This window comes from Vicugna pacos, chromosome 2 (genome assembly GCF_048564905.1).
Source record: "Vicugna pacos chromosome 2, VicPac4, whole genome shotgun sequence".
Lineage (NCBI taxonomy): Eukaryota > Metazoa > Chordata > Mammalia > Artiodactyla > Camelidae > Vicugna > Vicugna pacos.
In genome coordinates, this window is record NC_132988.1 from 59,365,109 (window position 1) to 59,384,263 (window position 19,155).

At 40.9% G+C, this 19,155-nt stretch overlaps 2 protein-coding genes across 2 annotated transcripts in view; one reads left to right on the plus strand and one right to left on the minus strand.

The window, feature by feature from the left end:
* Window positions 1-7,875: 7,875 nt before the first annotated feature.
* LOC102526049 (nitric oxide-associated protein 1-like) lies at window positions 7,876-18,928 on the minus strand. The gene is made up of 7 exons (XM_006209958.4): window positions 17,674-18,928; window positions 16,591-16,755; window positions 15,746-15,951; window positions 12,742-12,873; window positions 11,667-11,783; window positions 8,633-8,753; window positions 7,876-8,320 (listed from the first exon to the last, which is right to left on the minus strand). The coding sequence occupies exons 1-7, from the start codon at window positions 18,860-18,862 to the stop codon at window positions 8,121-8,123; spliced, it is 2,130 nt and encodes a 709-aa protein (XP_006210020.2). The 5' UTR covers window positions 18,863-18,928; the 3' UTR covers window positions 7,876-8,120.
* POLR2B (RNA polymerase II subunit B) overlaps window positions 18,903-19,155 on the plus strand; it is a 44,637-nt gene continuing 44,384 nt past the window's right edge. The window contains exon 1 of the mRNA XM_006209950.4: window positions 18,903-19,025. The gene's annotated coding sequence lies outside the window, so the exon portion shown is untranslated. The remainder of the gene's footprint in view (window positions 19,026-19,155) is intronic.

Here is a 19,155-nt window from a genome sequence, read left to right on the forward strand (position 1 = left end):
TTGATTTTGAAAACTTCACACCTTTCTTTTTTGTATACTCTAATTACTTTTTAAAGATCACATAATGCAGGCACAACTACATACTCAGGAAATTCACACAGGTTAAAATCTATTTTGACTAGCTCTCCCTACTAATCTTACTTTCATTTGTTTCAGAATTAACTACTGTTAATGGCTTACTATTAACTCTTTACCTCCATATGTGTATGCATATTGAAATGCTTGGTTTCTATGCTTTTTACATAACTGGAATTATTGATATTCTGCAATGAGTAGAATTTAGAGATCTTTGTCAGTATTTAGGACCTTTCTCATTCTTTATAACTATTGCATAATATTTCATTGTATGGATGTATCTGGTTTAATCACTTTAATTATTGCCAAAAGTGGTTAACACTCTGGAAGTACTTGAGAGTGGACACCGTGTGAAGTGAGTTGTTCAGGGGACCCATAATAATACCTTACACAAAAGTTATGTTTATGCTTATGTTCTTAAGATAGAACTTCTTTTAGATTTGCTGTAGTAATCAAGTCTTGCACTCTGTATGTTGAAGGTTTTTTTTTTTTTTTGACATAGAAGATGTGTATATACAAGGTGTTTAATTGAGTGTTTCTTAAATGATGTACAACATGTTCATTTAACATTCAGCATTGGTGTGGAAGGGAATAGCCCCTTGGCACTCAGCTAACATTACTGAGGAGAATGAATTATCCATATGATGGCATATTAAGGAACTGCAATTTAATGAGACAGAGGTCCCTGCTTGAGCATGAGCTACAGCAGTTGCTGGAATTAGCCATGTCTGGTGGATCATTGTGGGGAGTCCAGCAGGAGTTTTATTTGCATGGAAGAACACAGATGTTTCTGATGAAACAAAGCACGGCTTAAAGATACTGCGAGTAAGACAGGCAAGTTTGTCCAGTAACAAGCATAGGACATTGAATTAGAAATCCTTTTGTAAGTACCAGGCACTCTTCTAAGCACATCACATTAACGCTTAATCCTGTCAACATCCCTAAGTAGGTTGTTATTCCCACTTTGCTTCCTACAGATGTCACACAAGTAGGAAGTGGCAGGTCTGCATCACAGTGCCTTTTAGAGTAAGTGAAGAATGTTATGTGGGGAAATCGGTGCTGAATAAATACAAGGAGCAATCAGGATGGTGGTCAAAGGCATTTCAGCCTAATGTTAATATATTAATTATATTAACACGATATAGAGGGCACTCTTTAAACAGGCCCCCCTCTATATGATAACATCTAGCTAGTTTATATTTACTAAAGACCATAAGAAGCTTACCACCAGTAGTCAGATTAATTTTACCTTTTTGAGGTGAAAGAAAACTAGTGTAAACCAGTTGTTCCCTGATTCCACTTATGCCTGTTTCTGAAATAAAGCATAAGTGGAATTTTTAGATACACCACAATATTCATTATGTGGGTAGCTATTTAAAAACAGCAGAACCTATATCATCATTTAAAGTTAAGAGCTGGATTTATGTTAAAACATCCTTGGTTCTTGGGCCCTATGAGCCTGCTGTATTGTACAACCTGATATTTGTCCCATCTGATCCATTTATTAGACTATCACTCAAGTTCCAGACACTTGGCAGCAGGTACCTGTCTCCGGGTCTCCCAGAAGCCTTTGGGAGTGGTGGAGACACACAGCAACAAGCCGTCCACTCCAGACAGCAGGAAGTGGTAAGAGCAACAAATATGCCCACGTGGGTTTCTGTCTGCTTGTTTGGCATTAGAGATGGGGAAATGCTGGTAGGTGGCCAATGTGAGGAGAGGGACTTTTCCAACCCGTGTCACTCCATCCCTCTCCTTGTTTGTAGAATCAGGAAAAGGGTTTGTAGGGCCTCAGGGTCATCAGCTTGGATTCTGTCTAAAACCTCCTTTCTCCTTGGAGAGTGATATGATGCTATTTAGGGATGTTAAAGTCCTTCACATCTGTGTTCGCACTACCTTCTCTAACAAGACCATGCAGCTAACTGACTTCCCAAGGTAGCTTTCTGCTAGTGTAAGTGCTCCTTGAGGGTTGGTTGGTTGGGAGGGGAGATAGCCTAGATTTGTATCTGAATGGGCTTTTTCTCTCTTTAAATTTATGAATGTAAGACATGCACAGTGAAGAACAAACTGTTCCTAAAAGATGTATGATAAAATTCAACAGCCTTGTGCTCCCTTGTTTCATCAGTCACGTAGCTACTCCATGTATCTTGAGTCCTGAGGTAAATTGAAGTCAGCGTCAAATTTCTCATTTGATAAATTGACAGTGGAGTCTCTTCATAGTGGTCAGAACACACAGCATTTTATACTGCATCTTCCTCAAGATGATGAACATGCTGAGACCTTGTGGTAGACAAAAGTGGCCACAGATTCTTTGCAGCCCTTCAGTCAGCTTGAATGTGTGCTGCTGTTGCGACTTGCTTTGACCAATACAGTGCAGCAGTGACACTGCGTGATTTCTAAGCTCCAGCCTCCAGAGGCCTTGCAGCGTCTACTCTCATGCTCTTTCTGAGTATGATCACCTTGTGAACAAGCCTGAACTGGCCTACCTTAGGGGGAGATGATAGGTGAGAGTAACCCATGGAAACAGGCCCAGGTTTCCCAGCTCTAAGAACCATCCCAGATGAAGCTCCTGACATGGAGTGAGGTCTGCAAATGCATATCCCCATTGAGCAGAAGAACCCCTAGATCAAACTACCAAACTAAAGAATGGGAGCAAATGAAAGCTCAAGTCACTGAGTTTTGGGGTGGTTAGTTACTCAGCAGTAGATGTGGCTACAAACCTAATTATGCCCTCAGTCTAGTTAAAAAGAAGCATTTAACAAACGAGCAACTACACCTAGAAGAGACTGAAGCCATGCTGAACAGGGGAGTTCGTGGGTGCAGGGACCATTAAGCATTGTTTCCCTTTGTTGAACAGCCTCATCCCCGCTGCCGTGCTGCAAATCTTCAACACATTCCTCAGAATTCCCTTTCCCTAATAGCCTTACTTGTGCACAGAAAGAAAAAGATATTTTCTTTAGCTAGTGTTTCAATTAAATATACCTTCTATCTGGTATTTTAGGGAAAGTAGTGCCCATTTCTCTAATTTCCTTCCTATTGAATATTTAACCATAGTTTAAAGTCAAAGACAGGAAAGAGAGAAATCTTTTTAGGCCAGATGTTAAATGCTGAGGAGAACTGGAGATTATTAAAAAGCTTTTAAATGGGCAACCAGGATCCCATTTTAGTGAAAGTAAAATGTGAAAAGGAACAGGAAACAGGATGAGTCCTACATGAGTAGAAAAGACGAGCCATTTAAACAAATTGAGGGCCAGATTTGGTTTTTGGAGCTATCCAATTTGTGAATAAATAGGGACCTCCAGTTCTCCCGTATACTAAAATAGGGCAAGGATTTTAAATCACAGCTTCTATTTTAGGATAGTTTAGTGGTGTAATTCTTTGGATGTTTGTATTTCAAATTTACTGTGTATGTAATTTCCTATTTTCTTCATCAGAATTTTGTGATAATACTGTGATCTGTCCATGTTACTTGGCAAAGCTCACCAGCGATGTGAAAAGACTCCCAGCTGGCCATGAAAGCAGGCTTGTTTGATTTAAAGCTACCTAAGACAGTAAGACAACACGGAAATTACTGTGGGACCCCAGTTTAGGTTTAGGCAGCATTGCTGGAGTAAGACAGCAAGGGTGTAGCACATCAGATACACACGCACACAGGCATGCACATACTGGCTTTGAGAAATATTCTCAGGGTGGAATTGTAAATGGGAGGATTCAAAGGAAGCTAGAAAGGGAATTAAGAGGCAGTAACAGTGTTTCCAAGGACATTGTGTCATTACCTTTGGAGGTCTTCAAAGTGGGTTGCCTTTCTTTTCTGAAATAACACATTTCCCTCGTAAGGCTGAATAGTTTCTTGCTTTAGGCTTGTGAGGGGCTCTAGTACACAGAGGAAGTGTTGTTTGGTGGTTGAAAACCTGGGTGCTGGTGGAACTGTTTTGTATTGTGATTACGGTGGTTATTAAATGAACCTATATGTATGTTAAAACCCATAAAACATTGAAAAGAGTCAGTTTTACTGTATAATTAAACAAATCCACAGGGTGTTGGGGTTTGTGTTTGTTTGAATCAAGCTCTGTCACTCATTAGTTGTGTGAATGCACAAGTTACTTGTGCCTCAGCATCCTCAACTCTAAATGCAGGTTAATAACAGTACATACCTCCTGCATGGGGTTATTCTAAGGATTCAGTTAATACATGTAAAGTGCTTAAAACAGTGCCCAGCTTGTTGTACCTGCAAAATAAGGGCTAGTTACTATTACTATAAGAATATAAAGGAATAAAAAAGAAGCTATATGGGCTGGCATAGGATTACAGCAGCCATGAATAGTCTGAAATACAATTATCCTGAGATACTTGCCTTTAGGCAGGAAAGGAAGAAACTCTAGAAAAGTGTCAGTGCTCCTAAGCAAATTTGAGTCTGCTCTGTTGCTGTTTCTCAGGGAAGGCAAAACCCAACCAACCAAAAAAGTGCCCTTGTTCTCCGAATTCATTCACTCATGCAATGATTACCTGCTATTTTCCAGGCACTTACTGAAAAGCTAGAGGGATCTTGGCAGTCTCTTACTTCCAAAATCACCTGATGATGTGGTCGTTACCACATGTGTCTTTTTTGAGTGTGTGGCCTCAGTTTTCTCAAATTTACCAACACTACATCAGAGATACTGACGGTGTCTGTGATTAATATCATACCTATTGCACCTACCAGTGAGAATACTAAGACCAATGAAATTCTCCCACTAGTTTGATTACTCAGAAGGTGAATTCTGAGAATTATCCAATAACCCAAAGGAAGCTTCTGAAAAACAGGAACCTGAGGTCTAAGCCATAGGTGTATTAAATATGCTGTAGACTTACGAGTGTTCAGATCATGAAACTCTTGTACTAAATGAGAGACTATTGATGGGTGGTCTTTGACATGAAGGGAAAAAGTGAGGCATTATTCCAACATGGTGTTGAAATATTAACCTTCAGCTGTTCCCCAGCCACTACAGGCCATCAATGGGCAGACAACATGACAGACACATTAAGAGCAAGCAGGTGCTATCTATTCAATTCACATGAGTCTGAAGTCTTGTTTTTACTGTTTAAGAATTACTCTTTGACAGTTGAGAGAAAACAATCCCCCTGGGAGGAGGAGAGCAGCCAACAGAAAATGGAACAGTCTGAGAAAGAGTGGAAATGATTCTATTGCTCCATGAGACAGAGCCAAGTGGGAGGGAGGCCAGTGTAAATGATCAGAGGCTGTTCTACAAAACAGCTCTCCTCAGCTTGAGTGCTGGGTGCCTAATCAGTGGAGCAGTAACCACTCTGCCATGTCTGGCACAGCTGGAGCTCCAAGTTAGTCATCTGTAGGAAACTCGCCTTGATCTCCATTTTGCAAGGAGTGTCTGAATGGTCAAGAAACACAAGCACACATGATTGCATCTGTACTTCACTTCTTGGTTATCATGGAAAGTGTCACGAGTAACATAATTTTAGACTATGGGGAACCACACATTAAAGTTCTATTGATTGGCAGGGCTTGCTGTTTATGGTGATTAAAAATATAGAATGTGTTAAACTTTACTTTGTCTTGGTAACTGAAGAACATGCTGCTGTTTTAAAGAGGGCAAAAAAGAGATGGTGGAACTTAAAAAAATCCTGCATTTAATCTCACATAGAAGTCAAAAAGCCCTTTGATGGCACATATTTTACTCCTTTTAAGGTATCATGACATGCTGAACGACACAAGGGTGCAGACTGAAGTAAACTAACTAGTATAAATTTGCTTAATGGTTTCCTAGCCCCTCAAAATAACCTGTTTTGTGGCAATGAGGGGGCTGTGCTGACAGTTTGCCAGTAATTTCTCCCCTTTAGTAATTCCTGCATGCTGCCATAGTGTAAATGATAGTGACTCAAGGGCAGTCTTCAAACTAAGTTAATGGATTAAGAAGTATCCATAAACTGACTTAAGCTCAGAAACCAACACAGTAAGAAAACTTTCTTACAGCAAAACCCACTATTGACCAGTTGGATATACCAGCACTGATCCTAGGCTGCATTAGGTTGGCAGAATGTGGAGTAAATTAATAGCAGATCCTAGTGGCCATTCTCCACTGTCTAAGCACAGAGGGTCTTTTTTGGTTTGAGGTACTGTAACCACCCTTTTCCTGTCTTTCTTGCCAATTTTTGCTGAGAATCATAAAATGTTAGGACTGAGAAATATCTAGTGTCATTCCATTTTATAGATGAGAAAATTAAAACCCAAAGACATTAATATAACCAGGGAAACTGAAACTTACTTAATAAACTGCACTGTTTGAAACTCCTAGCAAAATACCTTGGAACATTTTTAGATATGCCAAAGTCAAGCTTTAATTAATTACATTACATTTTAGAGGTAAAAGAGACTGTGACTATAAATTATGAATATTAAAAATTTTTTTTTGCTAGTCAAGAGGCCTAAAAGCTTAAGGATAAGATAAGGAAGGCAAACTGTTCTGCCTTCTAATATACATATAAGTTATCAGGGTAGAGACAGCATCAATTTTTGGGTTCTGTATTTCTCCACAAATGCCAAATTTACTGTATTTTATTCATTTTATCTAAAGATTCAAGCCTAAGCTCCAAGCTGTATTTAGTGGATACAAATATAATGTTCACAGTTTTAAGTTGTAAAATAATTGTATTTCATTCTCTCTAAAATAAGAAAAAAACCCTACAAGTCCAGTAATAATTTTCTCAACTTGAGAAGCTACCGCCCTCTAGAGGGTGGGTTTGGAAACATCTGGGATACTTTCCAATTTTCCAAATAAGGGCAGGAGAGTTGCTATTGGCATTGAGTATTTGGGGATGAGGGATGCTCATAAAGAACTACCTCCCCCAAGATGCCAATAGTGTTCACCTTGAAACATGATGGAAGTGAGATCTACAAAGTTTTTACAAGTTGCATCTGAAAATTAATTTATTCTAGAATGAGTGACTGAGTGAGGCTAGAGTGTATACGGTGACAGAGAACATGGGACTGTCAAGAAGGTCATGCTAAACCTGAGTCTACAGGAAGCTCCTGGATCTGTGTTTCAGGCCAGTTTACTCTATAAGCATTTATCTCAACGTTGAGATCTGGGACTTGACTGACCAGTTGGTCATTGTACTGAGCTATAGTACTACTTACTTACTCAACTAGGAATACCTAAAGGGAAAGATTTCTGACTGACGTAACGTTATACCATGTTTACAGGCAAATGTTGATAAAATGGTTAGTGTTCTGATACTTGGAGAATAGACTTCAGATTTCAGGAAGATATAACTTGAATCCTTTTTAGTCTTAAGATTTGCAGGCACTTTCAGATTATGTAACGTAAACTTCTAATTGTTCTCCATCATCTATTCTCCCCTTCTTAATAGAAATCCAAAATCCTTATTTCCCTCCACACCCCTAGCTTCCCTGTGGGGGCGTGTGGCCATGTAACTGTTAACCAATGGATGATGTCATGTCTGCAACTTCCATCTTCCGCTTTCTTTTAAATAGGGGAGCTGTGTGCTCTTCACTCTCTTCTCTTTCCATTTGCTGCAAAAAGATGACAACTTGAGCAACCACCTTAGACCCAGAGATGGAAGCCATGGAGTGCTCTCCCTGTTGGGTCCTGGGATGACTACATGGTGCAGAGCCACTTACTTCTATCTCACTTAAGCCAATGTATTTTGGAAAAACTGATTTTCTGCCACTTTTTTCATATGCCAACTGCTAAGTTGCTCTCTCAACTAGACTCCAAATAAGAAATGCCATCTGGTCTTGGTTAAAAATAGTAGCAGGAGAACACTGAATGTAGCAGAACTCCTTTTTTGATATATTTGGGCCACAGACACACACATATATGCACCATACAAAAAAGTAACTTGTGTTTACAAACTCAGTACTTTAAAGAGAAGCACTGTCCAGAGTAGTTTAAAAAGGACAGGAGAGGGGAAGAGGTGGGGAGCTTTAGTACCATGATATTTAACAAAATCCAATGTATGTAATATGTTCTATATGGTTAATCTTCAATGTGAGCAAGGTCAGCTTCGTATACTTATTCTTTCTTTTTCTGCAGATTGTACACAAGGGCAGGAGGCTTCTTGGTTTTATAGGCCACGCTTCTCGGGATGCGCTTTCCTTTGACGTTGACGATATGTGGTAAGAGTGGGGGCCGGACCGTCAGTGCTGTTCCTTGAGGTGTATAGCCTCGGAGGTGCAGTCTGTCCTTAAACTGAGGCGTCACTGCGACCCAGCCTATGCAGACAAGGGGCAGAACACAAATGGGTGTTAGCAACCACCTTACCAAAAACACCAAACGCAGCTCAGAATGGAGACCTAAAGGAGGCTGCTGCTGTCTTTCACTCTGTTTTTTTTTTTTAAGACATACTATGCATTCGCGAAAAGGTACAAATTTATTTTCAGAGTAGGTTGCATCTTATGAATAAAGTAGTATGTAATTCTTAAATATTCAGCTATGTCAGTTAAGGTACATTTATAATAAAAATGTACTGTAAGTTTGTAAGGCTACTTTATTTACCTTTTAAAAAGTGCTTAGTGTAAAATTACCTGCAGAGGAGAACTTGATATCAGCCACTGCTTCAGATTCCCCAGGTCCTTCGTCTAATGTAATGTCTTCAGCAACAAGAGGAGGAAATCCTGCCATTCTTTCTTCTCCACCCATTGGAACCTTCCATGGGAAGGAAATGAAGATATTTGGAAGTTCAAATTAAACACCTCATAACTCTAATATTAAGTAAGGCATTGATAATTCTGGGAGGGTATCAAGAATAAAATCCTTTCAAATATTCAACTGTTTAACATTTAAACATTCCAAACACTTCCAGTGTCAAGGGCCCCATGTGGGCGTCCATCTGGTGGTAACCTCCAGATAGCAGAATCTTGCTTTATTAGCTTACACTATTTTTACAGCTCTACAGACAATAACGTTGGGCAATTAAGGCAACATCCTTCCAAACACCTTAGTTCTTATAGGCCTGGATGGACTGGGAGATTAATCCCCACCTCATTACAAGTCAAGGGTACATGTATAATGGGTAAGATTCAGTTTCTATGTTTACAGGTGTTTCTGTGGATTGGAACTGGATAATAACTTACTTATTAATAGATCTCTCTGTGTTTTACAGTAAGGACATTAAGACAGATGTTACAATATGGCTCCTGCCCCCAAGTAAATCAGAAAGTGGAAATAACATATAAACTAATTACAAGGTAAGAAATGCAATGAGAGGCATCTATTAAGTACTATGGTTGTGGAGGAAGAAGTAATGGAAGTGTTTCAGTCAAGGAAAACATTAATGAAGAGCAGTATTTTGAAAAACAGGTTGAAGTCACTCAGTGGAAAGGTATTCTGGGTTAGAATCATGTACAGATACAAAAACTGAAAAAAAGATAATGGGTTCAGGGAACTGTAGTTTAATTGTTGGGGGGGAGGTGTATTTGTGCGTGCGTAATAGTTATGAGACTTCTCTCAGTAATGTGGAACTACCAAGGAATTTTAAGTAGGTCAGAGAAGAGGTAAGGATAAAAAAAGAATACTGTGACTTGCTTTGTATTTTGGAAAAATCTCCCTAGTGCAGGGCTTTCAACCTCAGCACTCCTGACCTTTTGGGCTGAATAATTCTGTTGGGGGAGGCTGTCCTGTGCATTCCATAACTTTTAGCAGCATTTCTGGCCTCTCTACTCAGCATCCACCAAGATGTGAAACCAAAAATTTCTCCAGGCTTTGCCAGATGGCCCCTTGGGGTAAGAGTCAACCCTGGTTGAGAACCACAGCTCTAGTGGGGTGGGGTAGGAGGAGGGCAGTAGAAACTGAAAGCTGGAAAAATACTTAAAGATCTCAAAAATAGCCTAATGGAAGCAGATTATGTTTGGACTACAAAGCTGGTTTCAGTGATAACTAAGAGGCAGGACTGACTTTGACTTTGGAAGTGAGCAAAACCAGAAGGCAAGGATGATTCTCAGGGCAGCCCAAGAAACTGTTTATATTATGCTGGGAGAGAAGTCTGCCTGTTGCTTTGAGAAGTATCAGTGCTGTTCATTCTGAAAACTACACAGATGCATGGGGGTAGAACACCATAGTGTTCATTTTTATGAGAGCTGTATAAACGAAGGACATTTTCTTTCCTGTAAGTCTCGGGTTATCTTACAATTTGTGTATTAATTGTTTTATCTAAAAAGTGAATGAATTTAACAGGAGAACCGAGGTCTTCTGTGGTACAAAATCGACAGATCCGATGTTGCTATTTGCTTTTATATGCTCACTACATGTCTCTGGAGTATTCACTTTAGGGCAGTGACCTCAATGGCGTTTTAATTTCACAGTGGCTTCCTTAGGAAATCCAGAGAGAAGGAAGCATTTACTCCTCAAGTCAGGTTAGTTTTATCCTCACTGAAGGGCGGGTGTTTATTCTGCATTTTGACTTACTTCCGGTTGCATGAGCCTTAGTTAATGGTAAATCACTGGATGCAGCTATTTTTGCAGTAAATACATCCCACCATCATCATCACCACCACCACCACAGATACTTATATAGTGGTTACAACGGTGCCCTGGAATTTAATCTTCTCCACAACCTTATGACATAGGTACAACGGACAGAGATAAAAAAAAACTTGCCTAAAGTCACACAGCTTTGCTAAGTGGTGGAGCAGAGCTGGATTTGAACCCAGTCTGGCTCCAATGATCTTAAATATTATACACTAGCCAACAGTGTCTACAGCATGTCTGGTTAGAGCTAAACAGTCCCTACTCGGTCTAAGGAGGACTTAGTAAGAACAATTTCAGTGGCACAGAAAGGGCCAAACAGGGACTGCAGAGGATGGGATGTGAGGAGCAAGAATAACCTAGATTGTAAAGAGAAGGAATGAGCAGAACACTGATTTTTGTTTTGTTTTTTAAGACCAGAGAAATTTTAACACACTACTCACAAGCCCAAGGAAGGAAGGAAGTAGAGCAGGAGAGAAGAGGTGGGAAAATCTGTAAGTGTCTGGCATTATAAAAACCTGGGAGGAGAGCTTTTCCACCCCAACGACAGCTTCTCAATTTCGGCACTTCTGACATCTTGCACCAGGTAGGTCTTGGCTGTGGGGGCTATCCTGTGCCCTGCAGGATGGTTAGCATCCTCTCTGACCTCCCCCTCTAGATGCCAGCAGCACCCCAAGTTGTGAGAATACCTGTAACTTCTCTTCACTCCGCACTATCCAATACAACTTTCTGCAATGACGTGGCTGCTGGGCAGTTGAAAAGTGGTCACAACGACAGAAGAATTGAATTTTCAATTTTATTAAATTGTAATTAATTTACTTTAATAGCCACATGTGGCTATCGTTTTGGACAGTGTTACCTAGAAAAACCCAGCTCTGTCACTATTTTAGGATCAGTCCAATCCAACATCCCTTTTCTTGTAAGAGCCCACCTCACTTTATAGCCAAAATCCTCAAGGTGAACAGGGTAAGGGGAGAGCTAGCTGTTGGTGTAATGAAGATGGTTCTGTCCAACAAAGGCTTTCTTAACAGGGCCGAGGGACTGTCACAGGGGATGTTAACCCAACTATGCAACCATCAAAGCCTGTCCCCTCACCTTGAGTAATGTATGACCCGCATGCTTCTGATACACAGTGTCTGCCCTGTCCAAGGAAGTAATGTGCACGGGAAGGAAGTTTGAAGCCACAACTGTAAACCAAGCTGACTGACTCCCCTTAAGAAAAGAAGAAAGAATTTATTTCATACAATGAAAAATTTGCAAAACCAGCACATTACAAGGTACAATTAAAGGAAAAAAATCAAACTCCCTGGTAACTGTAATCAAACCTACATCAATGTCTAAAAAAGGGAGCAAAATATGGCAGAAGCAGTGCATTTCACCTGTTTATGGGACTATGATTCCTTCTATAGGCTTGTTGATACATCATCATCATCATCATCATCATCATCATAATAATAATAAACTTCTGTTTTGAAAAGCAAAAGGAAATACTGTCTCCTTTATGTCCCTGTATAAAGTTGAGTTTAAAATACTAACATTCTATGGGCTCTAAGGGGAATTAAGTGTTTAACAGGTGTTAAGTGTGAAAGTCTAACTTTCCAACAAATTATAAACCCACACAAACCCAAGAAGTTGCTATAGGCAATGGCCTGCAAGTTACATTTAGTGCTGTTGGACATATCCATGTTTCATTTTCCTTTTTCTCCTCACTTTGGCAAAACAGGGATCAACTCTATAGATAATCTAAAGTCCCTGAATGATGCTATGTAAATGAATACCAAATCAAAAAATACATAAAATTACACATACATGGGATATAAAAAGTGTAAAATTTATTTAATGCATATAAACTCTGTACCTAAAGCTGTGAGCTCTAATTTCCACATAAAACATTTCAACATAAAACAGTATCAGAGGGAAAGTATCTTTTCTTAATGCCAAGCTGAATGGGGCACTTAACTTCCTATTGAAAATACAGGTTTTAATACCTAGTACTTTTTCCCTCCATTTCTTTTTCCTAAGTTTTTATTACAGACATTTTCAAACATATACACATAAAAGAATAGTGTATCAGCCCTACAAAGGGAAGACCTAGTTTTGTTCCTCTATCTGCTTCCTTAAAGTAAATCCCAATACTAAGTCATTTCTTAGTGGTACAGACTTTCCTTACCTGCAGAAAATCTATGCGGCCTATGGCACCCAAAAATAGAACCATTCCTGGTTTAAGCACGAAAGTTCTTGGAACAATGGAGTGTGTTGGCAAAACAACATTTACTTCTTTTTCTGTTAGAAGATTTAAAATCTATAAAGCAAAAGGCAGAGTTTTCAGAGAATTACTTTCAATGAACATCTATATTGTGATATACCTGTAAGATAAAAAGTGATAATAAAATATTGCAGGCTTCACAATAAATAAAACTATGTATTCCAGATTTTGCTGCACATAAAATTCATATATTCTTTCTGCTTAAATGAATCATTTTACGAATGGCTCTATTTTATAACTTAATCTTGAGTAATGGCAAAATAACTTTATAGGAGTATGAAACAGAAGCATCCCTCGAATTCTGTCAAATTTGGTGTGAACTGAAAGCCCTAATGATTCAATCCCAAGCTAGAAAATAGGTTGTCTCCATCAAGGCTTCTGGGGAGCAGCAGTTGTCAGCTAAAAGTCACGTAACATGCCACATTCAATCCTACAGTGGAAAGTATGCACTTTCGCAATGATCACCCACTTCTAGCAGCAAGTAAAGAGCCTGAAGAAACTTTTCTAAATTCCCGTCTTTGGTTTCCTTATTTTCCCCAAATACTCAGGGGGGAAAAAAAAAGGAGAGAGAGACAGAGAGAAAGTTATAAATCCTGTGGCTTCTAAGGATGAAGAGCTCCTAAAGAGACAAGAGAAAAAAGAAAAGGAAAGCCAGGCATACAAGATTCTCGCAAGATTTAAGGAATCAAAATCTGATTTAAAAGAAAATAGAGAAAGTTAAAAAACAGGTAAGAAACCTTTGAGAACTTGCACCTTAAGAAAAATAACAAGGAGATAAAAAATGTGTGATACTCAGACAGGCTCACAAGAAAATACATATAAAGGGGCTGCAAATAGTTTTTCTTAGAATTTGTGTTTGACACAGCACATTAAAAGCCACCTGCCTGGAAGGAACACTGTAGAGCATCTTTGTGTTCCTCTTGTTTACGGGTGATTTGGACGTTTATCTTTTGCTGTTGTTGTTTTTTCAAATATTGTTCCTTATAATAGAAAGTTTAATTAGCTCCAGAATCTAAGTTTATGAATGACAGTGGTCACAAATTTATAGCTACTTATCACATTTAAAAATAAGAGTTTCACAATTTTGCAAAACAAACTGAGAACCCCTCCATCTTTTTATGTGATCTGGAAAAACATAACATGGCATTAGAATAGGAATTTCCCTGTAAATGTGAAAAAGCCCAGCCCTAAAATTGAGGGGCTCAAGGAATAGAGGAAAAATGTAAAGGATTGCTATTATCTTGGATTCATTTATCTCTTTTAGTCTGCTGTTAAGTAAAATTAAATGATATATATATTAAAAGCCACCTGCAGTAAAGAAACCTTTTAACCCTTTTACCAGAGACCCTAATACTTCCATTTCACAACAGAGTTCCTTGGTTCAGTTAGGAAACACTGGTTGAAGGCATCAAATAAATAGATCAATAAACTGACACTGAATCCTACTGCCTGAAAGAACTTTTATATTTAAAACCTTGCAGGTCTCACTGCTGGGTTCTTGCCTTTCTGACTAATTGACTAGAGGGTACACATGACCAAAGTAACTGCTATCCCTGACCTGAGTCTAAAAGGGGAGAATGAATTGGTGAAGTTAAAGTGACAGAACATTACTAGGAAGCAGTGCAGTTGCTCTGAAGTTCTGGATTGCTAAAGAAGAAAAGACTGGACACAAACAATTATTGTAGAAGGCAAAAAAGGTTAAAAGACCTATATGCAGACACCAGATAGAATACAATTCTGAGAATGAAACGATAAGTGATTCTGATGAGGCAAAAGGGAGGAAAAATACTTAAGAATCTAATGTTGTTTCACAGAACTATACATAGACAATTAGGTAAATTAGAACCTGGTCAGTAACCAGATTCAGAGGAAGCTGATTAATGGATCTGTTGTAAGGCTGTATCCTAAATGCACACTTGACTCAATTGATGACTTGGATGATGATCCAAACTGCAGATGAATAAAAGGTTAGATTTAATGAGCATGTAGGATATAGGCTTAATTGAAGATAAAATCCAAATTGCCCAGGAGATTCTGCAAGTAATTTAAAAATATGTGCAAAAACAAGATAGATAGAGTTAATCCTATTCTAAATTAGGCTCATCTGAGGCACTTATACAAGAAATTTAGTTGTTTATGTCATACTTTAAGAACAAAAACAAATTAGAAATCATTGTGACAAAGGGTTTGTGTTCATCACTAGCCCATCAAAGAGAATAGCTATAGGAAATGAAGACAAATCGTCTGGATTATGTCAGCACAGTAAGTACTCCATCTTTGTCGGATGAACCAGTGAAAGAAAAAAAGGGTAGAATGAAGGAGAGAGAGAACAGTATACTTTAAAATACTTCAAAGTCTGGAAAAGTAAAGAGGCATTACATTTGTTCTGTACAGCTTTAGGGAACAAGGAGGACAAGTGACAGGGAGACTGCTCAGCTCAATACAAAGAGCAGTCAAAGACCAAAGAGCTGACCTTGGAAGGTGAGGTGACACTGTTTCAGGTGAATGCGAGTCATGCTGGGTTCACTGCTTGATGGATATGTTATAGAGGGAATTCAAGCATGAAACAGGTGACTGGACTGTAGTGATATTTATTTCTTTCAACCTCAAAATCTAGGATTCTGTAAATGTCTCCCTCACTAAGGTTGGTATTTTAGGTACTATAACCACAAAAGTTATAAGTAGGTTGGGATTTTAGGTATTATAACCCCAAAGATGTAAGTAGGTTGTCAGCAGTGAAGCCTACCAAATGGCATATAGAACTTGATGGTTTATAGATTCATCTCTGAACCGGTTCTATGAGTGAATCAGAACTGAGTCTAAAAGAAAAGGGCACCTCTTTTTTGCCAATTAAGAGAGTAGTTGTACAATTAAAAGTTAATGTTTCTAAAACACGTCAAATACATACACAATTTTCTTTTGAAATTCCAGGGGTGTCGTAAAACCAGTGGGCATCTTTCACATCTTGTGGGGTTAATTCTACTCGTTTGGTGGGTTTAGCTGCAACTGTAAGAGGTTCATTTCCCATGTCAAAGGCAAGTGAATCAGCATCAAACTCGAAGGTAGCTTCATCCTTCTGCTCTTCTGAATACAAGAATGTTCTTCCAACTCTTCCTAGAACAAGTTATACTGAAGTTAGTAGTTACTCCTTTAAAGATTTTGACTCAAGACAGATAATTCTTATGTTTGCCTCAAACAAGTTACTAAGACTATGGTGTATGGAAGGAAGTAAGACTACAATGATACTTTTGCTTTATTTCTAAAGGCAGTGAGAGTCAGACTCTTACACTGACCAAGTATGTATGTATGGCTGTGCATACTAAGTGGGGGGATTGGGGGTGTGGGGTGATAGTGTTGGAAATCAAACTGTTTTTAGTAAAGAAGGTTGAAAAAAGATACCAAGGGAAGAGGGACCATCCACTTTAAAGCCGGTACAGTTCAACAGCCTGTACTGGTTTGCAAGGAGGGGGCTCGAATCTTGGTGAAAATGCTTCTACCACTGACAATAGGAGGCAGTTATTCACGCTTCCTTTCCTTCCTTTTGCTTCCTTTAATATCTACTGTCTCAACTTTCCCAGTGCAATGAATTCTGGATTTCCAAACATTAGCCTTGCCTCTAAAAGGAACTCTGTGTTCCAAAATGACTAATTTCTCCCTCCAAAACTGGCTAGCCCCACAGAGCTGTAGTTCAGGTTGCTCAACAAAGAATTTTAGCATAGACCCAATAAGACTTTTGCTATAGAAGGTGCTTACCTACTACATAACCATGCTTTTTCAAGACATTAAGTTGGTTTTGTTCTTGCTGGCTAAGATCTTTTTCCACTTCAGATGCATTTCTTTCAAGCCTTTTTTGCCTTTGAAACATTCTGTAAGGGGTTGGGTTACAGATAGGAAACTTCAGGAGATTTAAGGTAGTACCTAAAATACCAAAGAATAAATACGTTATTATAAACATTGTACAAGAAAATGGAGTAAAACTAACATTTATGAGGAGCTACGCTGTCTTGGGTACTGTGATTATTTCTCTTAACTTTCAGGGCAATTCTCTACAAGATTATCCTTACTTTACAGATGAGGAAGTAAACTCAAGAGATTGGCTCACAGGCTCAACCAGGATTTGAATACAAAATCTATAGGCCTGTTCTCTTCCCATCTTCTCCATACTACTAACCATTATAAAAGCACTTCTATGTATAAGTCAACCAAAGTCCAGGACAGAGAAGTACAGCTTATCAAGCAAAGTTAAACACTGGTTTCAAAGGAACAAACGAAGTAGTTCCTTTTGCCAACTGTTAGATACAAACAGGGTCACAGAAGGACTCATTTTGCAGTTACCACAGACATTCCTTAAAGCCACAAAGTTGACATTTCCTCTCTACAAAGTCATGTACCATGCTGCATTAGTGAATTATTCAAATGTTAAATGTGTATGGTATACAGATGTCGTGAATAAACTGAAGACATGAAGAGTAAGACTGAGGGGGTGGAGAGAGGTTTAGAAAGTAAAAGGACTTTTTGGAGAAACATACAAAGAACTAAAGCTACAAGGGAAACCTCCAAGACAGCAGGAACTTCCCTGTGTCCCCTATAGGTGCCAGAACAGTGACTGGAACACAGAAGTACTCTTAATTATTTCTTTTGGAAAGTCACAACATATACTGTATTTCCTAGCACTAAACTGACACAGAACAAAGGTGTGACTAAGTAGGCAGAGAATTTTTCAAGGGAAGGCTCCAATCAGCCTCTGGTGTACACAAAGGAAGGATATAGTACTAGGTGCCTGAATCGCGACCAGACTTCTCAGAAGACCAAGGGGACGGGCCGCCTAATGCTCACCAGGCCAAGGGGAGATGGTGGCCCTGTCGATAGCCTCAGCACCCTTGGCGATGCAGTAATCTGACTCCAAGAGCGTGTTGAAGAGAGTGGACTTGCCAGTGTTGGTGGCGCCAACCAAGTAGACGTCGCCACGGTAGCGCCAGGAGCGCTGGAGCACGGAGATCAATTCTTCGACTCCATAGCCAGTCTTGGCGCTGATGAGCCGCACGTCCCTGAGCACCGTGCGGGACTTGGTCGAAGGAGTCGCATTCTCCTCCCCGTCCCTAGGCCGGTCCCTGCTGGGATGTTGTGGCCTTCGGTAGCCAGGGGGCGGCAGGAGCCCGGCGCGGGCACAATCGTCCCACAGTCGCTCCCGGAGCCGCTGCCGGTAACCAGGAGTATCCTGGGGCAGCAGGTCCACCTTGTTTCCTAGCACGATCAGCTGCTTGGGGCCCACCATCGCGGGCAGGTGAGGCAGCAAGTTGTCCGGCAGATCGAGGAGGTCCACCATGTAGAGCACCAGGGAGGGCTCGGGCCGCCGCAGTGCGGCGCTCACCAGCTCCAAGTACTGCTCGTGGCTCACCTGCAGACGCAGGGCGCGCCGGTGATGAACCAGCAGCCAGCAGCGCTGGCACACCGTCCGCGCCAGCCCGTCTTCGGTCTGCGCCGCCGCGCTGAATTTCTCGCTGGGCAGGTAGCCGGGCAAGCCGGGGTCCTGGCAGTGCAGTTCCGCCCCGCAGCCCGAACAGTTCAGGCCGCTAGGCGGCACCGTCGGGTCCGGGTGCCCCACCACCGGGTGCACTCGCCCGCTCGCCCTTAGCTTCCGTAGCCGCCGCTCCTCCCGCCGCTGTTGCCTCTGTTGCTCCTCTTCCTCCTGCCGCTGCTGCAGCTCCTGCAGCTGGTGTTGGAGGCTCAGTGCGGGCTCCGGCTCCGGGACGTACTCGGGGAACAGAAAATGCTCCTCCATGTCAGCACTTCCCTTGTAACCCCCAGTCGCTGTCGGGCCACAGGGAGGCCCACGACCCAGGCCCGATGGGCGCTGGGAGCAGCCGGCGGCGCATCTTCTCTCCAGAAGCGCCTCCCGGAGGCCATGGCGTACTACCATGAGAGCGGATCCCCGCAGGACCCTGCATAGCAGCCTAGACGTGAAACGGGCGGGCAGCATGAGAGACGCGAACGCGGGCAAAGGGGCGGGGCCACCTGCTCGCATGCGCACTGAGGCCCCAGAGTCGCGTTAATCACTGGAGGAAAGCCCGGGACTACCTGAGAGCAGTCATTTGTCAGTTGGCGCACTTCCGCTCCTCCTCCTAAATCTAATGTCGTGAGTTCTCGCGATGAGAGTTCTGTGGCCTGGAAACACACTTAACGCGGAGGTAAAAGTACCAGGGACTTAGGCTGAGCTAGGTTGGCAGAAAAGGGCTAGGTTGGCCGAAAAGGTTAGTTAACTGAGTGAGGGTTTGTTCACTTTCAGACTTCTTCAACGCGCTACCGTCGGCACTTACC